The 19,338-nt window shown below is 45.7% G+C and overlaps 1 protein-coding gene across 1 annotated transcript in view; it reads left to right on the forward strand.

Moving 5' to 3' along the window:
• Positions 1 to 19,338, forward strand: part of EHBP1 (EH domain binding protein 1) — a 527,871-nt gene that overhangs the window by 231,322 nt on the left and 277,211 nt on the right. The window contains 1 exon segment of the mRNA XM_060230596.1: positions 3,313 to 3,565. Coding sequence (XP_060086579.1) covers positions 3,313 to 3,565 — 253 coding nt within the window.

Below are 19,338 nucleotides of genomic sequence, written 5' to 3' on the forward strand. Positions count from 1 at the left end.
GGGGAAAGAAATGGCAAACCACCACATAAAAAAGTCTGCCGTGAAAACGTCGTGATGTGACATCACCCCAGAGTCAGAAACCACTCGTACTTGCACAGGGGGCTACCTTTTTAAGTAGCAGTTAACATGTTCTTCAGTTTCCATGAGACGGAAGTTTAAGAGGGGTGCCTTGACTTAAAACTTCCATAAGGGAATTTGTTAGCACCTTAACTCTTCTATTAAACTGATCCCCCTCCCCCGTTCCCTAGAACCAAATATTGTATTGTTGTCTTTAAAAAAAAAAAAAGCCCAGCTTTTCCTAAAGTAGAACTTTGTCGCTTTGTAATACTTAAAGGAGATTTAACTAGTTTACATAGGAACAGCCTTTCCTTTTTAGCTTTGTCTTGGATTAGTAATTCATCCCAGATCTCTGCACCAAGCACAGTTGACAGAAGGATTTAGATTAATTAGTTAATGTTACAAAGACCTTTGAAGATTTAAAGAACAATCTAAGTCCTGAGTATTATTACAAGCAGTTTGTTGTTTGAGTATACAAATCACTTTCTTTGAAGAGCACGCTTTTCCAGCCCGTTGCCCAATTTTTTAACCCGACACACCGCTGATATGTGCTCAGTTCTCTGCTTAGATGCTGGCATGTAATATAGATTATTTAAACGCTTTCTGAAAATATATGTGTACAGATGAGCACAGACCGGACCGTGGGCCTAATTTTTCTATGGGCCAGGGCCCATCTCGCGGTCACCGCTCTGACATGGACCTGCAAATCTTTTATTTGTGGGGCTTGTAAATGAACATATGAACATATGAAGCTGCCTTATACTGAATCAGACACTTGGTCCATCAAAGTCAGTATTGTCTTCTCAGACTGGCAGTGGCTCTCCAGGCTCTCAAGCTGAGGTTTTTCACACCTATTTGCTTGGACCCTTTTTTGGAGATGCCGGGGATTGAACCTGGGACCTTCTGCTTCCCAAGCAGATGCTCTACCACTGAGCTGTGTGGTGTGCGAGTGAAACCTGAGTGGTGACTTGACCCACTCAGAAATAGGTGAAGTCGCTGCTTGGCCTTTACTCACACACCGCACCATGTGGCTATGCAAAAGCCATTTAAGGGGAACACGACCTGGTCCATTAAACACGGAGGTTTGTGGGGTCGTTGAGGATCACCAGGGCCCTTTTTCTAGCAGGAACTCCTTTGCATATTAGTCCTCACACCCCTGATGTAGCCAATCCTCCAAGAGCTTAGAGGGCTCTTAGTACAGGGCCTACTGTAAGCTCCAGGAAGATTGGCTACATCAGGGGGGCGTGGCCTAATATGCAGAGGAGCTCCTGCTAGATAAAGATCTCTGAGGATAACCATTTTGAGGATAGTTATCCTCAGAATGATTTGGGGGTTATTCAGGATAACTTACCGATGTCATTGAGGATTACTATTTCGTAATCCACTAAGGTTGATTTATCGGGTAGCCGCTCTGAGTGACAGATTGGGGTCTTGGTTCCCTATTGATTTATTTGTGTTTCCTTTATTAAAACAATCATATCCTGCCGTTCTCACCCTAAATAGTGACTCAAGGCAGCTTGCATAACAAGCCGCAGTTAATATCAAAACATGAAGATCAGGCCGCCAACTCGACACCAGGATGGCCTCAGTAACTGCCCCTCCCCTTGTCCTTCACAGGCAAAGCACGCCGTCTGGCCGAAAATTCATCCAAAGTCGTGTCTAAAAAGCAGGGTCTAGAACACGGGTGTCAAACATGCAGCCCGAGAGACGAATCAGGCCCTGGGAGGGCTCCTGTCAGGCCCCTGAGCAACTGGCTGTTGCCTGCTTCCTCCTCCCTCTCTCTTGCTTCCTTCTGCATCTCAGCTTGGTTTGCCAGGCTTGCTCAATCGCACAGGAACTACAGAGCAAAGCCTTTATTTTCTCCATTGGCTGAGTCTCCTCCCTTGGGGAGGAAGGGGGAGTCTCCTCCCTTGGGGAGGAAGGTTTTTCCAGACTCTCTCAATCACACAGCAGAGCTACTGAGTCAAGCCTCTTTCCCTTCTGTTAGTTGAGGCTCCTCCCTCCCCCCCCCCCCCTCCAGTCCCCTGGGGAAGGAAGGAAAGAGGCAGTGCTTCCTTTGCCCAGTTCCCTGGATCCCATGGGAGAAATACAAAGAAAGCACCTTTAAGACCAACGAGTGCTAATGTTTTAAGCATGTTTTTAAGTTTTTCAAAAAAAATATCGGTTTGTCTGTGTCCTTTATAAAGTTTATATCTCTGCTCCCTAATCTTAAACAGGTACACAGATGGCCTGGCCCAACCTGACGTGGCCCGGCCCAACAAGGTCTCATTTCTGTCAGATCTGGCCCGCATAACAAATGAGTTCGAATCCCTGGTTTAGGATTTCCTGTGAACTTGGGCGTACGTACGAGCCCTCCTCTGGCAAACCGTTTCTGGATCTGCTGTTGAAGAGGAGGGTCATCCAAGCAATCGTAGACAAATAACGCTTAAGAGCAGGCCTCGTTTTGGGCTGGAGCTCACAGGAACGGAGCTCTGGAACCTCGAAATTTTATTGTGCTCTTTCTTTCTTAACCCTCCCCCCCTCAAGAAATACTTGCTTCCGGGCTCCATTGTTCAAACCGCCTGTGAGAATTCTGCTGAACTCTTAAGATTTGACAAACTTTCTAATATTTCCCCCCAACACACAAAAATATGGAAAAATAACCAAAACAGATAAAGCAGACAGATGGAAACCTTCCTCATGCCACTGTGGCCAAATAAGAGGAAGTCATTTTAAAAGTTTGATGGGAGTAAGGTTTTATTAAGGCAACTATAATTCAAGAAGCATTTGAAGGTAGATGCTGAGGTGATATAATTGAGTACACCTTCCACGGATGTCAGGGGTGTGCGGCGTATGCAAATGAGCTGTGCTAATGAGCTCCGGCACCTCTTTTTCTACAAAATGACCCCTGCTTAAGAAGAAGACTACAGATTTATACCCCGCTTTTCTCTCTGATTCATAGTCTTAGAGCAGCTTACAATCTCACATACCTTCCTCCCTCACAACAGACATCCTGTAAGGTGGCTGGGGCTGAGAGGACTCTCACAGCAGCTGCCCTTTCAAGGACCACTCCTACGAGAGCTGTGGCTGATCCAAGGCCATTCCAGCAGCTGCAAGTGGAGGGGTTGGGGAATCAAACCTGGTTCTCCCAGATAAGAGTCCACGCACTTAACCACTACACCAAACTGGCTCTCAGTGCCTTGTAGTAATCCATCGTCGGGATTACAGAAGGGTTACAGGTTATAACTTTTTTTTTTTTAATATTGCTTTCTATAGAGCCCAACGTCAAGATGGCGTCATCTTCAAAACAGGAAGGATCGTTCTATGGCGATGACGACGATGAATATAACCCCTTTAAAGATGAGGAATATGTGAATCCTTTTGATGAGCCGGACCCTGAACCTGAGACTCTAGCGCCCGCCAAGGACTTCCCTCCCCAGCCTGCAAAAAGAAAAAATATACGTCCTGTGGACATGAGCAAATACCTCTATGCCGACACAACAAAAACAGACGATGAAGAATTAGATGAGTAAGTATATAACTTTTCTTCTTTGAAGCAATCTTTGGGCATTATCCGGGATCTTAGCACCTTGCCTCAGGGCATGAATTATTCAAACCTGGTTATTGTGGTATGAATTGCAAGAGGGAGTTGTTTCAGCGACAAAATATTAACAAATTTAATTTGATCACATAAGTTATTGCTGTTTACGGTACAGCTTGATCACATAAAAATTGCTTTTTACGGTACAGCTTGATCACATAAGTTATTGCTGTTTACGGTACAGCTGCAGGATCTGAATCACTGGTTTTCATATTAGAGAGTGCACATGAAAAAAGGGATATAAACTGGAACTCATCCTAATTCAGGTGCCCTACGGCCCCAGTAACTTCACTTGATTGATGCCACTTGATTGGTGGCATCACATAGCTATAAGCAGGGGTGGAATTCTAGCAGGAGCTCCTTTGCATCTTAGGCCACACACCCCTGATGTAGCTAATCCTCCAAGAGTTTACAAAAAAGAGCCTTGTAAGCTTTTGGAGGCGTGGCTACATCAGGCGTGTGTGGCCTAATGTGCAAAGGAGCCCCTGCTAAAAGATGAAGAAGAAGATATTGGATTTATATCCCGCCCTCCACTCCGAAGAGTCTCAGAGCGGCTCACAATCTCCTTTACCTTCCTCCCCCACAACAAACACCCTGTGAAGTGGGTGGGGCTGGAGAGGGCTCTCACAGCAGCTGCCCTTTCAAGGACAACCTCTGCCAGAGCTATGGCTGACCCAAGGCCATGCTAGCAGGTGCAAGTGGAGGAGTGGGGAATCAAACCTGGTTCTCCCAGATAAGAGTCCGCACACTTAACCACTACACCAAACATGCTCTCCATACTAGAATTCCAACCCTGACTATAAGTAAAGGAAGGTGGCTGAAGGAGTATTGAGGAGGAAAAAGTATAGGATTCAGGGTAATAGGAACAAATGGTGAAAGGGGCAGAAAGCATAATCAATGGTGGAGGATTCAGAATGGAAAGGATCACAATGCAAAGTATAGGGGAGTATTCTGAAATATTTTTGCAGTAACAGGATAAAAAGAGGGGCCTTCCTTCAAAATCATCACTGGCTTAAAAAGAAAGGATTAATTATTCAGTTATACTAGGTAGTTAAAAATTGTAAAACAGTCCAATAGGGTTGGGCATGAACAGGTTCACGAATCATAATTCAACCCAAACCTGGGCCAGCTCAGAGTTTGCGAATTTGCTGTGGGAACTGTGGGAAGGTGCCTTCCCTGAACATTTCCTGGATTTGCGGCTGATTTAGCTGTTCAGGGCCAGCAGTTTCAACCAGACAGCCGAGCAGTATGGGATCCACCGGCAACCATTTAACCTGTTGGTTTTGCTCCCCACTATGTAGTGAGGGGAGCGAAACTGAGGGGTTTAATAGCTCGCAGCCATTTAAACCTAATAGCAGAGCTGCTGGTCAGCTCTTAGGTTTAAATGGCTGTCAGCCATTAAACCCATCAGGGGTAGCCTCAGTTTTGCTCTCTCCTCCCCTCTTCAAAGGGATGTGAGCCATTAAACCCCTCAGTTTCACTACCCCCCCCCCCTTCAAAGCAGGGAGAAGCAAAACCAATGGGTTAAATGGCTGGCAGTTATTTAACCCTTCCTGGTTAAATAGGGTTTAAATCTTCCTGGGCATTTCCACTCCCCTTTCTCCCTGCCCCGATGAGCCACAGCTGGGAGAAACGGGGGACTGAACTCACCAGCTTGGTTCAGGTGGGGCCTTTTGGGGTTGCCTGGGTTTGTAGGCCATCCTGAACCCCAAACCAAACTTATTTTTTGGGTTCATACCCTTCTCTACAGTTCAGTACAAATACATTAATGAGGCAGATGTATGCAATCATAGAATCATAGAGTTGGAAGGGACCTCCAGGATCACGTAGTCCAACCCCCTGCACAATGCAGGAAACTCACAAACACCTCTCCGTAAATTCACAGGATCTTCATTGCTGTCAGATGGCCATCTAGCCTCTGTTTAAAAATCTGTTTAAAGGAAGGAGAGCCCACCACCTCCCGAGGAAGCCTGTTCCACTGAGGAATCACTCTAGCGGTCAGGAAGTTCTTTCTAATGTTGAGTCAGAAACTCTTTTGATTTAATTTCAACCCGTTGGTTGGTCCTACCTTCCGGGGCCACAGAAAACATTTCCACACCATCCTCTATATGACAGCCCTTCAAGTACTTGAAGATGGTGATCCTATCACCTCTCAGCCGCCTCCTCTCCAGGCTAAACATGCCCAGCTCCTTCAACCTTTCCTCATAGGACTTGGCCTCCAGACCCCTCACCATCTTCGTCGCCCTCCTCTGGACCCGTTCCAGCTTGTCTAGATCCTTCTTAAAAGGTGGTGCCCAAAACTGAACACAAGACTCCAGGTGATGTCTTACCAGAGCGTGATAAAAATGCATGATAAAACTATCCTGAAAAACGATGCAAGGAAGTAGGCCAAAACCTACTAATAGGATTCATAAAACTTCTTCCCGGTGCTTTCCTCAATGCAACTGCTTGGCATTTTCCTCCTGGGTAGGAACTGGCTCGCATGTCTGCCCACTGTGTAAGATGACTCTGTGGGTCAGGAAAAGGGGAAGGATCCGGCCAGGGCTGTCGCCATGACATTGCCAGTTAGGTGGAATTTGGGCACTCTGGATTCCTCTGGGTATGGGGCGGAGTAGAGCAATAAGACATGCCTCCCATTGGATTAATCGGCAATGCCTATCCCCCTGAACACCAAATAACGATTTTACAGCAGTATGGGAAGAGAAACACTTTGCAGGGACAATGACTTCAAAAATCAGGGCTCTTCTAGCAGGAGCTCCTCTGCATATTACGCCACGCCCCCCTCATGTAGCCAGTCCTCCTTAGAGGGCTCTTAGCACAGGGCTTACTGCAAGCTCCAGGAGTATTGGCTACATCAGGGGGGCGTGGCCTAATATGCAAAGGAGCTTCTGCTAGAATTCCATCCCTGGGCCACACAACCCTGATGTAGCCAATCCCCCAAGAGCTTAGAGGGCTCTTAGTACAGGGCCTACTGGAAGCTCCAGGAGGATTGGCTGCATCACGGGGGCGTGGCCTAATATGCAAAAGAGCTTCTCCTAGAAAAAGAGCCCTGTCAAAAATTAATTTCCTTTTCTCCTCCAGATGCTACCTGACATGTTAATACCTTTATTCTACCTTTGCCTGGTATGTTTTCAGGGCCAGTGTTCCCTCTCAGCTGAGTTGGCATGAGCTAGCTCACAGGGTTTTATCCTCCAGCTCACACCTTTTTTGTCTTAGCTCAGGAAGGATGACCCCAGTGCGCAATAATTTATGCAGTAGCTCACAACTTTCATGCCAGTCGTTCACAAAGTAGAATTTTTGCTCGCAAGACTTTGCAGCTTAGAGGGAACATTGTGCAGTGCTAGTAGAAATAGACCCTTTAATCCCCCCTCCCGATGGTTATTTAGGAACAAAGAATACAACGTTATATAAGGCAAAGTTGTGTATATCCAAGTCTCCCAGATAGATTGTTTAATAGAATATATATCCCCAGTTTTAAAAATACCTTCACTGCTCCTAGTTTGCTCCCCAGGGACAACTGACCGATAAATCTCTAAGCAGCTTGGGGCTTAGGTATCACAAAGGTCATCAGCTTCTCTAGGAATCTGTGCACCAATTAAAACCACCTTCTGAAGCCTTTCTCTGGGTGCCTGCACCTTCAGGGATTAGATGGATGGCTTCCAGAGAAAGGGCAGCTTTGGTGGAGGCAGAATTCCCTGGTGCTGTCTTTTTTTTAACCCAAGGGTGGCCAAACTCATTTAACGTAAGAGCCACATAGAATAAATGGCAGGTGTTTAAGAGCTGCAAGACGTGAATGTGAGGGGGAGAAAGTGACAGAGAAAGAGAAAGAAAGTTGGAAAGGAAGTTTGAAAGGAAAGAAGGAAGGAAGGAAAGATGGAAAGAAAGAAAGATGGAAAGCAAGTTGGAAGGAAGGAAAGATGGAAAGCAAATTGGAAAGCAAGTTGGAAGGAAGGAAGGAAAGATGGAGAGCAAGTTGGAAGGAAGGAAGGAAAGATGGAAAGAAAGAAAGATGGAAAGAAAGAAAGAAAGAAAGAAAGAAAGAAAGAAAGAAAGAAAGAAAGAAAGAAAGAAAGATGGAAAGAAAGAAAGAAAGACAGAAAGAAAGACAGAAAGAAAGACAGAAAGATGTAAAGCATATTGGAAAGCAAGTTGGAAGGAAGGAAGGAAAGATGGAAAGCAAGAAGGAAGGAAGGAAGGAAAGCAAATTGGAAAGCAAGTTGGAAGGAAGGAAAGGAAGGAGGGGAGGAAAGATGGAAAGCAAGAAGGAAGGAAGGAAAGATGGAAAAGCAAGTTGGAAAGCAAGAAGAAAGGAAGGAAAGAAAGAAATAGAGAAAGAGAGAGCGAGAAAGAAATTTTAAATTTAAATGCATTTTCCAAGGGCCCCAAGTTGGCTGGCTAGGCTTTTAAAAGTGGTTTAAAGAGAGAAGTGCCTTCTCCAAGCTGGCCAGCAGGGCAGTGAGAGCTCCAAGAGGCACACGATGTGTGTGAAAGGGCCGCATCCGGCCCCCGAGCTGCAGTTTGACCACCCCTGTTTTAACCCATATTTACCCATACTCTCAACCAGCGGTCATTTTGTAGAAAAACAGGTGGCGGAGCTCATCTAGGGATTGTTATGCAGCTGCACCTGCTATTCAATGGACGAGGAGGCAGAACTCTCAGGAGGAGGAGGCGGAGCTGTCTGAAAGGTTCAGGAGCTGTGTTCCTGTGAGCTCCCACGGAATCCGAGGCCTGCTTTCAACTATCTACCCATTCTTTTAACAGAGTCTAATTTTGACTTGGTTGGTTGTTTGAGCTTTAAAGCTTTGGTGTCGTTTTATATATTTATATTGTAGTTAAAGTCAGCCACCTTGAATGCGATCGTGATGGAAACGCAGGATAAAATAATAATAATAAAATGCCTTAAAGAACATACAGCACTATGTAGGATTTTGAGAGAATGAAATTGGTCTTCTATCAGATATCCGGGATCATGGATGGATAAATAGAAAAGCTGGGGAGCTTTTAAAAAAAAATTGTTAAAAACAGGGCTTCTTTTGTATCAGGGACTTCTTTGCATATTAGGCCACACCCTTCTTATGGAGCTAATCCTCCAAGAACCTCTTAGAGGGCTCTTAGTACAGGGCCTACTGTAAGCTCTGGAGGATTAGCTACATCGGGGGTGTGGCCTAATATGCAAAGGAGTTCCCACAAAAAAAAAGAAAGAATCCTAATTAAAAACTACACTGCTAAATCATGAATAATTTCTCCAAATTTTGATCATCAGTTGTTTGAAAAGGATTTATAATCAGAATTTACCACTGAGCTTCAGGCCTTCCATTTTTAATGTGTTTGTTTCCTTATAAATAATAGATTTATCGCAATGTTGATGGCTGCTTATATGCATGAAGGTGGTTGAATAGTCTTAACGAAGTGATTGCTTCATTACTGGGAAATACACTAACACAGAACCGATCTAACCTAAGATAAGATTCCCCAAATCCTGGGCGCTTTCGGAACGTTCGGAACAGGTAGTGGACTCCGCAACAAAATGGCTGCCATGACGGTTAGGACCAGTCACAGGAGATTCCAGGCCAAGCGTTCCCGTATCATGATTGCTTCTGTTTCCGAATGGGTGCTCTCTGAAGACACAAAGATAGTGCCTTCTGGGCTTTTCAGAAGCTCCACTGAAGGAAAGCCTGGCTCTTTGCTTTAGAGAAGCAAGAAGGCACCAGGAAATGTATCAGCAGGCTCCATGTCATGGACAGTCAGCATCCAGACTTCATACGTGCAGCCTAGTCAAGAACCAGTGTGGTATAGCGGTTAAGAGCAGCAGTCTCTAATCTGGAGAACCAAGTTTGAATCCGCACTCCATGTGAAGTCTTCTGGGTGACCTCGGGCCAGACGTAGTTCTCTCCGTTCTCTGTGCTTGTCGTGGGGAGAGGAAGGGAAAGGGGATTATAAGCTGCTCTGAGACTTCGTAGAGTAGAGAAAAGTGAGGTGTATAAATTTCTCCTCTTATGATGCAGATCATGGCTGTAGAGTTAACAAGCAAGAGTCAACTTGCACCTTTAAGACCAACGAAGTTTTATTCAGAATGAAAGCTTTCGTGCGCTAGAAACACAACTTCCTCATGCAATAGGATGGGATGGCAAACAGTCCTAAATATAGAGAAAGTGGGTCTTAAGTGTTTTATTGCTTCAGATCAACACAGCTGCCCACTCGGATCTATCCCCCTGCACAGTTGTTAGTATAAAAATTTTGAACTTGAGGAGGCTGCTTGCGTTGTGATCAGAGTAAGAAGGAATTGCACAGTAGTGAGAACAGTTTAGGATAATACAGTCTAGCACAGGGGTGGCCAAACTTGCTTTAACGTAAGAGCCACACAGAACAAACGTCAGATGTTTGAGAGCCGCAAAAGATGAATGTCAGCTGTTTGAGGGAGGGATGAGGGAAAGGACATGTCATGGACAGTGCAGCCTAGTCAAGAACCAGTGTGGTATAGCGGTTAGATGGGGGAGGGAGGGGGAGGAGAGGTGGAAAGGAAGCAACTTTAAATTTAAATGCATTCTCCAAGCTGGCCAACGAGGGCGGTGGGGGCTGCAAGAGCCATACAGTATGTGACATGTGGCTCTTGACCCCTGGTCTAGCATTTAAAAACCTGTCACTTTCCATAGTTGCTGTTTTTATATGCTATCAAGTATGAGACTTTTTCACGAAGTAACTGTATTACCTGTGTCAGTTACATAGCAGCACTTTTTCCATATAAACTTTGTTTTTCTTGCCAAGGCATTAATCCGGTTTGTTATGTCTTATAGCTTTAATCGATCCATTTTAATAATTCATCATAAATGCCATATGATTGCTATTATCTTTATGTTCGGAGTTCTGATAAGCTGTAACAAAGCGTGATAGAGCCCTGTGGTAAAGCTGCAGTACTGCAGTCAAAGCCCTCTGTTCACGACCTGAGTTCGATTCCAGCGGAAGCTGGTTCAGGTAGCCGGCTCGAGGTTGCCTCATCCTTCCAAGGTTAGTAAAATGAGTCCCCAGCTTGCTGGGGGGAAAGTGTAGATGACTGGAGAAGGCAATAGCAAACCACCCCATAAAAAGTCTGCCGTGAAAACGTTGTGAAAGCAACGTCACCCCAGAGTCGAAAACGACTGGTGCTTGCACAGGGGACTACCTTTACCTTTTTAACAAAGCGTGGGGGAATCCTGTTGTTCTTCCCTCATCACTTACTTACAAATGGAGATCCTAGGAAGGTTCAGGGGTTTGGTGTCTGTTTTTGTTTCCTTTTGTGGACATAGCGTTTGGTCACGTTCTCATGTCGAGAGCAAACGGAGCTATTTGGGGGTGCGGCTTCCCCACCAGCCTGTTACGTGCTGGCAGGTTGGAGGGCCTGAAATTGGGGGAAAACACCACCCCCCAGTAGGAGGCTGGGAGCTCTACATAAAGGTATTCCTGGTATAATGTCTCGGCACCCTTTGTCTCACGCACAGAGTGCATACCACCCTCCACAACCTCTCCCACAGGTTCAGGGTTACAGGTAGGTCAGGTTGTCACACGTCTACCCAGCCCCATTTAATAATTGCCCCATGCTGTTGGTGTTGGGGACTCAAACACTGTTTCATTCACCTACTGCAACTAGTTGTCCGTATCTTGAAATATATAGATCTTAGGTTCAGCGTTCCCTCTAAGCCGAGTTAGCATGAGCTAGCTCACAGATTTTTAGCCTCCCGCTCACATATTTTTGTCTTAGCTCAGGAAGGATGACCCCAGAGCACAATAATTTATGCAGTAGCAACTTTAATTCCGGTAGCTCACAACTTTAATACCAAGCAGAATATTGGCTCACTAGACTCTGCAGCTCAAAGGGAATATTGCTTAGGTTGTGGGTGGCAGGTTCTTTTCCTGAGACAGCCAGTACACAGGGTTTAAGAAACAAGGAGTCATTTTTTATTTATGGTTTGAACAGGTTATAATTTTTTTTTCAATTGAACTTTTGAACCGATCCCCTTTTTCAGCATTTTGAGATCCCCTTGTTACAAACTGATAATTTTCAGTCAACGTTAAGCTGCCTTTTTTTACCACAGCTTCTCTTCTCTCAGCCAGATGCACTCTCAACTCCCTAACTATTGTCTTCGATTCCTTTAACTGCTGTTTTCCAATGGTCTCTCTCACTAATATTCTCTCCGCTCCCATTGGTCACTCACAGAAGAAGAGGAACATAACCAGTTCATCACAAATGTGGAAAACGTTGTGGAGGGGGTGGGGAATCAAATTTCAGATGGCATGGGTTCATGTCAGGGGGGATTCTTCTCATGCTAGGCAAGTGGAGAAAACAGGATTCAGACTATATACCAGTTCTGGCCATAGAATCATAGATTTGGAAGGGACCTCCAGGGTCATCTAATCCAACCCCCTGCACAATGCAGGAAACCTACAAATACCTACCCCAAATTCACAGGATCTTCATTGCTGTCAGATGGCCATCTAGCCTCTGTTTCAAAACCTCCGAGGAAGGAGAGCCCACCACCTCCCGAGGAAGCCTGTTTCACTGAGAAAGCGCTCTAATGGTCAGGAAGTTCTTCCTAATGTTGAGTCAGAAACTCTTTTGATTTAATTTCAACACATTGGTTCTGGTTCTACCTTCCGGGGCCACAGAAAACAATTCCACACCATCCTCAATACGACAGCCCTTCAAGTACTTGAAGATGGTGATCATATCACCTCTCAGCCGCCTCCTCTCCTGGCTAAACATGCCCAGCTCCTTCAGCCTTTCCTCATAGTACTTGGTCTCCAGACTCCTCACCATCTTCGTCGCCCTTTTCTGGACCCGTTCCAGCTTGTCTATACCCTTCTTAAAAGGTGGTGCCCAAAACTGAACACAATACTCCAGGTGAGGTCTTACCAGAGCAGAGTAAAGCGATACTATCACATCACGTGGTCTGGACACTATGCTTCTCTTGATACAGCCCCAAATTGTATTTGCCTTTTTAGCCGCCGCATCACACTGTTGACTCAGCATCAGGGGCGGATTGGTCATTGAATCCGTAGGGATTTCCTGGTGGGCCGCAGGCAGCAAGGAGCAAACAGAGCCAAGCTCCAGCCACTCTGCTAATGCCTCGGGGGCTACGGGATTCATCAGCAGTGACGACTAGTGCAGTCCCACTGGCTGCCTTCACTGGTTTCCAGCAAAGGGAGGGGGCAGTGCTCATCGTTGGTCTGTGATTCCAGTGACCTTGCAGTGGTGACGTGTCACGTTGCAAGTGCCAGCTTGTCCGTTGCCAATTCGGCCCCTGATAAAGTGGGCCCCCTTAAACTTTAGACCAGGGGTCCTCAAACTACGCCCCGCGGGCCAGATGCGGCCCGCTGAGGACGTTTATGCGGCCCGCCGGGTTATGGCAAAATCAGACCGGAAGTGATGTTCGACCTAAACTTGAGTTAGCAACGCACACTTCCGGCACTGGGCTGAGGCGGCGGAGACAGAGTGTGAGGTGATACCGAGGTGAGGTGAGTTCCCAGGCCGGGTGTGTGGTGTGGGGAAGGGAGAGAGATGCAGAAGACGGAGAACTGACGGCCCGCGGCCTTGTACAGTAACGGCAGTCCGGCCCTCCAACAGTCTGAGGGACAGTGAACTGGCCCCCTATTTAAAAAGTTTGAGGACCCCTGCTTTAGACAATATGTTTAGAATGTTAATGTCCTTTTAGTAGCTTGAAAATATAATAGAAGTTCCAGTATTATTACTGTCAAGCGACTAAAATTTACATCGTATTTAGGGTTGCCAGCCTCCAGATGGGGCCTGGGGATCTCCCGCTTTTACAGCTGACCTCCAACTGGCAGAGAGATCAGCTCCTCTGGAGAAAATGCAATCTGTATTTACATTTAATATCTACTGCATGCTGCCAGTAAAATGTACAATACGTGTACAACTGTAATCACTAATACACCCACGCACACGTTTATTCCGCAAAAGTTTTAATTGTACCTTTTTTTCCCATTTACGTATTTTTTTGAAAATTTTATATTTTTTCTTATAAAAATTAAACGATAATATTATAGTTGTGGGTGGGCCCCCTTTGTTTCCCGGCAACCAATATTTTTAGACCCCGTCCGCCACCGTCAAGGTCCACTCAGGTTGGTTTACCTCAGGGCCATGATGGGTCGGATCCTTTGTAGAATGTGGAGGAATGCTGTGATAGATTAGATTATCTAACACCGTCTGTAAGGCAAATGCAAGAATCTTGTGGGAATAGTTTTTTTTTCTTTTCTCTCAGTGTCCCCGGATGGTATGTTCTGAACCTGAATCATTATAAGGAGTTCACAGTTCCATCCTAAGCTGGGTGTAACGGAGTAACACCCATCTTAGGATAACGCAGTTATTTGTTTAGGCATCCGGGATGTATACAACTGCCTAATCGCCTTTTAGAGCCTTGTGAAGCTCCCGACTTCAATGAAAATGTTGATTCGTTTCATAGGAAATGAGCGTACTTTTTGAATATTGTGTATTTATTTGTCGAAGACTGAAAAAATCTTTCTAAAGGAGGCCAAGAAGCACTCGTTGGCTGTCATTCATTGTGTAACATAAGCATTTCTTTCACATTTTTTTTTCTCTCTCCTCTTGTGCCTGTTCTCTAAACTAAGCGATTCTTTTATCTTTTTAATCTCTCTTCACAGAAGTCTCTCCATGTCTCTTACCATTTTCATCATCCGTCTCTGGATCATCTTAGTTTTACTGCTCTATGTCTGTTTTAAGATGGGGTAGCCACAGCCCCTGCACGAGATGAGGGAAACCCCTTTGGTTGACACGATGCCGATGTAATTCCATCCGCGCCACTTTCCATTTCAGTCACTGTGCATGCGCTCGTTTTGCTCGCCTAGGTTTCCGGGGGTAAATAGAGGCATTTAAAGGATGTTGCATGAAAAATGTAAGCGTTCTGAAAGGTGTTTTCTGTGATCACACACTGTTGTAAGCTGCCCTGAGCCCCCTTGCGGGATAGGGCGGGATATAAATCAAAAAATTAAATTGAAATTAAATTAAATATATTAAAGACTGTCACCCTGATCTTTTAACACATTAGATCTGTGCGCATCCCATTGGTTAGTGCATTTGTGTACTCTAGGGTTGCCAAGTCCGATTCAAGAAATATCTGGGGACTTTGGGGGGTGGGGCCAGGAGACTTTGGGGGTGGAGCCAGGAGCAAGGATGTGACAAGCATAGTTGAACTCCAAAGGGAGTTCTGGCCATTACATTTAAAGGGACCGCACACCTTTTGAATGCCTTCCCTCCATGGGAAATAATGAAAGGTAGGAGCACCAGCTTTTGGGGCTCATAGAATTGGACCCTCTGGCCCAATCTTTTTAAAACTTGGAGGGCATTTTGGGGAGAGGCACTGGATGTTATACTGAAAGTTTGGTGCCTCTATCTCAAAAACCAGCTCCTCCAGAGCCCTGGATACCCACGGATCCATGATACCCTATGAGAATCAGTCTTCATAGAGAATAATGGAGTACCCAGCAGTCAATTCCCCCCACACCCGGCTTTCTGATGACCCTGAAGTGGGGGGAGGGCCTCCAAACCACGGGATCCCTTGCCCCCAACTGGGGTTTAGTACAACATACAAAGAGTATCACGGCAGAAAGGAACAAGGAAACAAAAAGCAAAAAGCCCCACGTGAAACCAGCTTCTATATCAAATTACATAAACAAGAAAAACCATTCATATACACATAATTGTATTTAACCCACATATATTACTTTCATCAAAACAACCATAATACTTAGTCCTTAGAACAAAAGGAAGCATTTACACCAAGAGTTCTTTTCCTTTTATATGGTAAAATTATCTAGCTTTTCCATGTAACCTTGGTGTGATCTTCCAAATGATGAATGTCTCTCAATGGATGCAGCCAAATAATTCAATTTTCGAAGAGGAAAGGGACAAGGTTGTACTAATACCCTTGTTTCGCAAAACGCTTTTTCAAGCTATAAAAGACCTCTTAGCAGAGAACTTCTTCAAGCTGCAATACAGCTCTTGGTAGAGAGCTTATTCAAGCTGGAATAGACATCTTAACAGAGAGCTTCTTCAAGCTGCAATAAACCTCTTAGCAAATCCTTAAAGCAAAGGCAGTCATAGCCCAAATGTTTTCTAACTGAACACCCAAAGTTTTATTCAGGGTGTAAGCTTTCATGTGCGTGCGCACTTCCTCAGACAGCCAGTATCATAACGCCCCTGTACAAATCGATGGTGCAGCCTCGTTTGGAGTACTGTGTACAATTGTGATCACCACACCTCAAAAAAGATACTATAGCACTGGAAAAAGTCCAGAAAAGGGCAACTGGAATGATTGAAGGGTTGAAACACCTTCACTATGAAGAAAGGTTGAAACGCTTAGGGCTCTTTAGCTTGGAGAAACATTGTCTGAAGGGTGACATGATAGAGGTGTACAGGATTATGCACGGGATAGAGAAGGTAGAGAAAGAAGTACTTCTCTCCCTTTCTCACAATATAAGAACTTGTGGTTACTCAGTTAAATTGCTGAGCAGTCAGGTTCTAACTTGGGTTAGAACAGATAAGGGAAATACTTCTTCACCCAAAGGAAATTCACTGCCACAGGAGGTGGCGGCGGCTACATGCATAGATAGCTTCAAGAGGGGATTGGATAAACATATAGAGCAGACGTCCATCAGTGGCTATTAGCCACAATGTATAGATGGAACTCTCTGTCTGGGGCAGTGACTCTCTGTGTTCTTGGTGCTGGGGGGACCAACAGTGGGACGGCGTCTAGTGTCCTGGCCCCACTGGTGGACCTCCTGATGGCACCTGGATTTTGGCCACTGTGTGACACACAGAGTGTTGGACTCGATGGACCACTGGCCTGATCCAACATTGCCTCTCTTACGTTCTTAAATAGAAAAATGGAAAAACAGAATAGAAACAATCCTACATATAGAAGATTAAAAGATCATGAACATATGGCCTAACAGGTGATAGCAGTATACCTAAGCTTGTTATCTTCTAATCTGTTAAAAATATCCTCGTTATTCTGTATGCTTATTTAGTGCCCACCTGCTACTTGTAAGTTTGTTTCCATTCTGTTTTCCCGTTTTTCGGTTTCCATTCCATTCTGCCTTACGAAATGTGCATGCACGCAAAAGCACACATCCTGAATAATACTTTATTGGTCTCAAAGGTGCCACTGGACTTCTGTTCTGAATTAGGGAGCTTTGCTGCTTCCCGTGACCATATCCTACTCAGCTTCCACTTTCTAAGTTTCCCTTCCCTCTCATCCCACAGTTCCTTCTTTCCCCGAATCCCTTTGTCAGATTTCCATCCAAGATGGTTGACCTTGCACTCCCACCCAGAAACTGTTTGTGAACATTCTTTTGTTCAGGGCTTTTTTGGTAGAAGAAGCCCAGCAGGAACTCATTTTGCATATTAAGCCACACCCCCTGATCACCATTGTTTCACACAGGGCTTTTTGGTAGGAAAAGCCCAGCAGGAACTCATTTGCATATTGAGCCACACCCCCTGATGTCATCATTGTTTCGCACAGGGCTTTTTGATAGGGAAAGCCCAGCAGGAACTCATTTGCATATTGAGCCACACCCCCTGATGTCACCATTGTTTCACACAGGGCTTTTTGGTAGGAAAAGCCCAGCAGGAACTCATTTGCATATTGAGCCACACCCCCTGATGTCATCATTGTGTCACGCAGGGCTTTTTGGTAGGGGAAGCCCAGCAGGAACTCATTTGCATATTAAGCTACACTCCCTTATGTCGCCATTGTTTCACACAGGGCTTTTTGGTAGGAAAAGCCCAGCAGGAACTCATTTGCATATTGAGCCACACCCCCTGATGTCACCATTGTTTCACGCAGGGCTTTTTGGTAGGAGAAGCCCAGCAGGAACTCATTTGCATATTAAGCCACACCCCCTGATGTCGCCATTGTTTCACACAGGGCTTTTGGGTAGAAAAGGCCCAGCAGGAACTCATTTGCATATTAAGCCACGCCCCCTGATGTCACCATTGTTTCACACAGGGCTTTTTGGTAGAAAAAGCCCAGCAGGAACTCATTTGCATATTAAGCCACACCCCCTGATGTCGCCATTGTTTCGCACAGGGCTTTTTGGTAGGAAAAAACCAGCAGGGACTCATCCTATGCAGTATGTTTGATTATTCCATGATATCATGGCCATCGAGCCAGTGGCTGGTAAGAGCTTCATAGCTGTTAAGGCATCTTTTAGTGGATTACATTATAGATCAGGAAGAGAGGCAATTTGCTAAGGATTAAGGATTGTTTCTAAGGATTAATAATACCAGTACTTTCTCTGGGAAGTTAGTTGTAACGTTTCGGCTGTTAAGCGTTTTGCCCTTGCAATGGCTCTTCGATAGAGACTGAGGAAGTGCACCATCAGAGAGGGGAAAGCCCTGATTTATAGCTCGGGCACATAACTCTTAAATGAGAATCTTTTATCTCACTTTAATGAGAACCTTTTTGCACCGAAAAGCTATTGCACCAAATGAGAGCCGTAGAGCAGTGGGGAAGGATGTATGTAAGATAAATTAAATGGCCGGCTGGCTTTTCTACAGCTGGGTGGACAGGTCACCTTTGCTTGGAACTCCTCCATTTTGTGTATGTGAAGCGCCATCAGTGAGGCACTCATGAGGTTTTCAAGGCAAGTGACATTCAGGGGTGGTTTGCCATTGCCCAGCCCTGGCTAGGAACTCTGGACTTCCGCGGTGGTGTCCAGGGGTGGAATTCTAACAGGAGCTCCTTTGCATATTAGGCCACACACCCTTGATGTAGACAATCCTCCAAGAGCTTACAAGGCTCCTTATTGTAAGCTCTTGGAGGATTGGCTGCATCATGGGGGTGTGGCCTAATATGCAAAGGAACTCCAGCTCGAATCCCAGCCCTGGTGGTCTCCCATCCAAATATTAATCAGGACCAACCCTGCTTAGCTTCTGAGATCTAAGCACACGCATACTAATTAGGGTTGATCTTATTTAGCTTCTGAGAGCTGATGGGATCAAGCTAGCCTGGGTCATACACGTCTGGGCCCTCTTCTGTTACTTCCAGAGAGCCAGTGTGGTGTAGTGGTTAAGTGCGCGGACTCTTACCTGGGAGAACCGGGTTTGATTCCCCACTCCTCCACTTGCACCTGCTGGAATGGCCTTGGGTCAGCCAGAGCTCTCTTATCTGGGAGAACCGGGTTTGATTCCCCACTCCTCCACTTGCCCCTGCTGGAATGGCCTTGGGTCAGCCATAGCTCTCTTATCTTGGAGAACCGGGTTTGATTCCCCACTCCTCCACTTGCAGCTGCTGGAATGGTCCTGGGTCAGCCAGAGCTCTCTTATCTGGGAGAACCAGGTTTGATTCCCCACTCCTCCACTTGCAGCTGCTGGAATGGCCTTGAATCAGCCATAGCTCTCTTATCTGGGAGAACCGGGTTTCATTCCCCACTCCTCCACTTGCACCTGCTGGAATGGCCTTGGGTCAGCCGTAGCTCTCTTATCTGGGAGAACCGGGTTTGATTCCCCACTCCTCCACTTGCAGCTGCTGGAATGGCCTTGGGTCAGCCGTAGCTCTCTTATCTGGGAGAACCGGGTTGGATTCCCCACTTCTCCACTTGCAGCTGCTGGAATGGCCTTGGGTCAGCCCTAGCTCTCTTATCTGGGAGAACCGGGTTTGATTCCCCACTCCTCCACTTGCACCTGCTGG

Source organism: Heteronotia binoei, chromosome 1 (genome assembly GCF_032191835.1).
Source record: "Heteronotia binoei isolate CCM8104 ecotype False Entrance Well chromosome 1, APGP_CSIRO_Hbin_v1, whole genome shotgun sequence".
NCBI classification, from domain to species: Eukaryota; Metazoa; Chordata; class Lepidosauria; order Squamata; family Gekkonidae; genus Heteronotia; species Heteronotia binoei.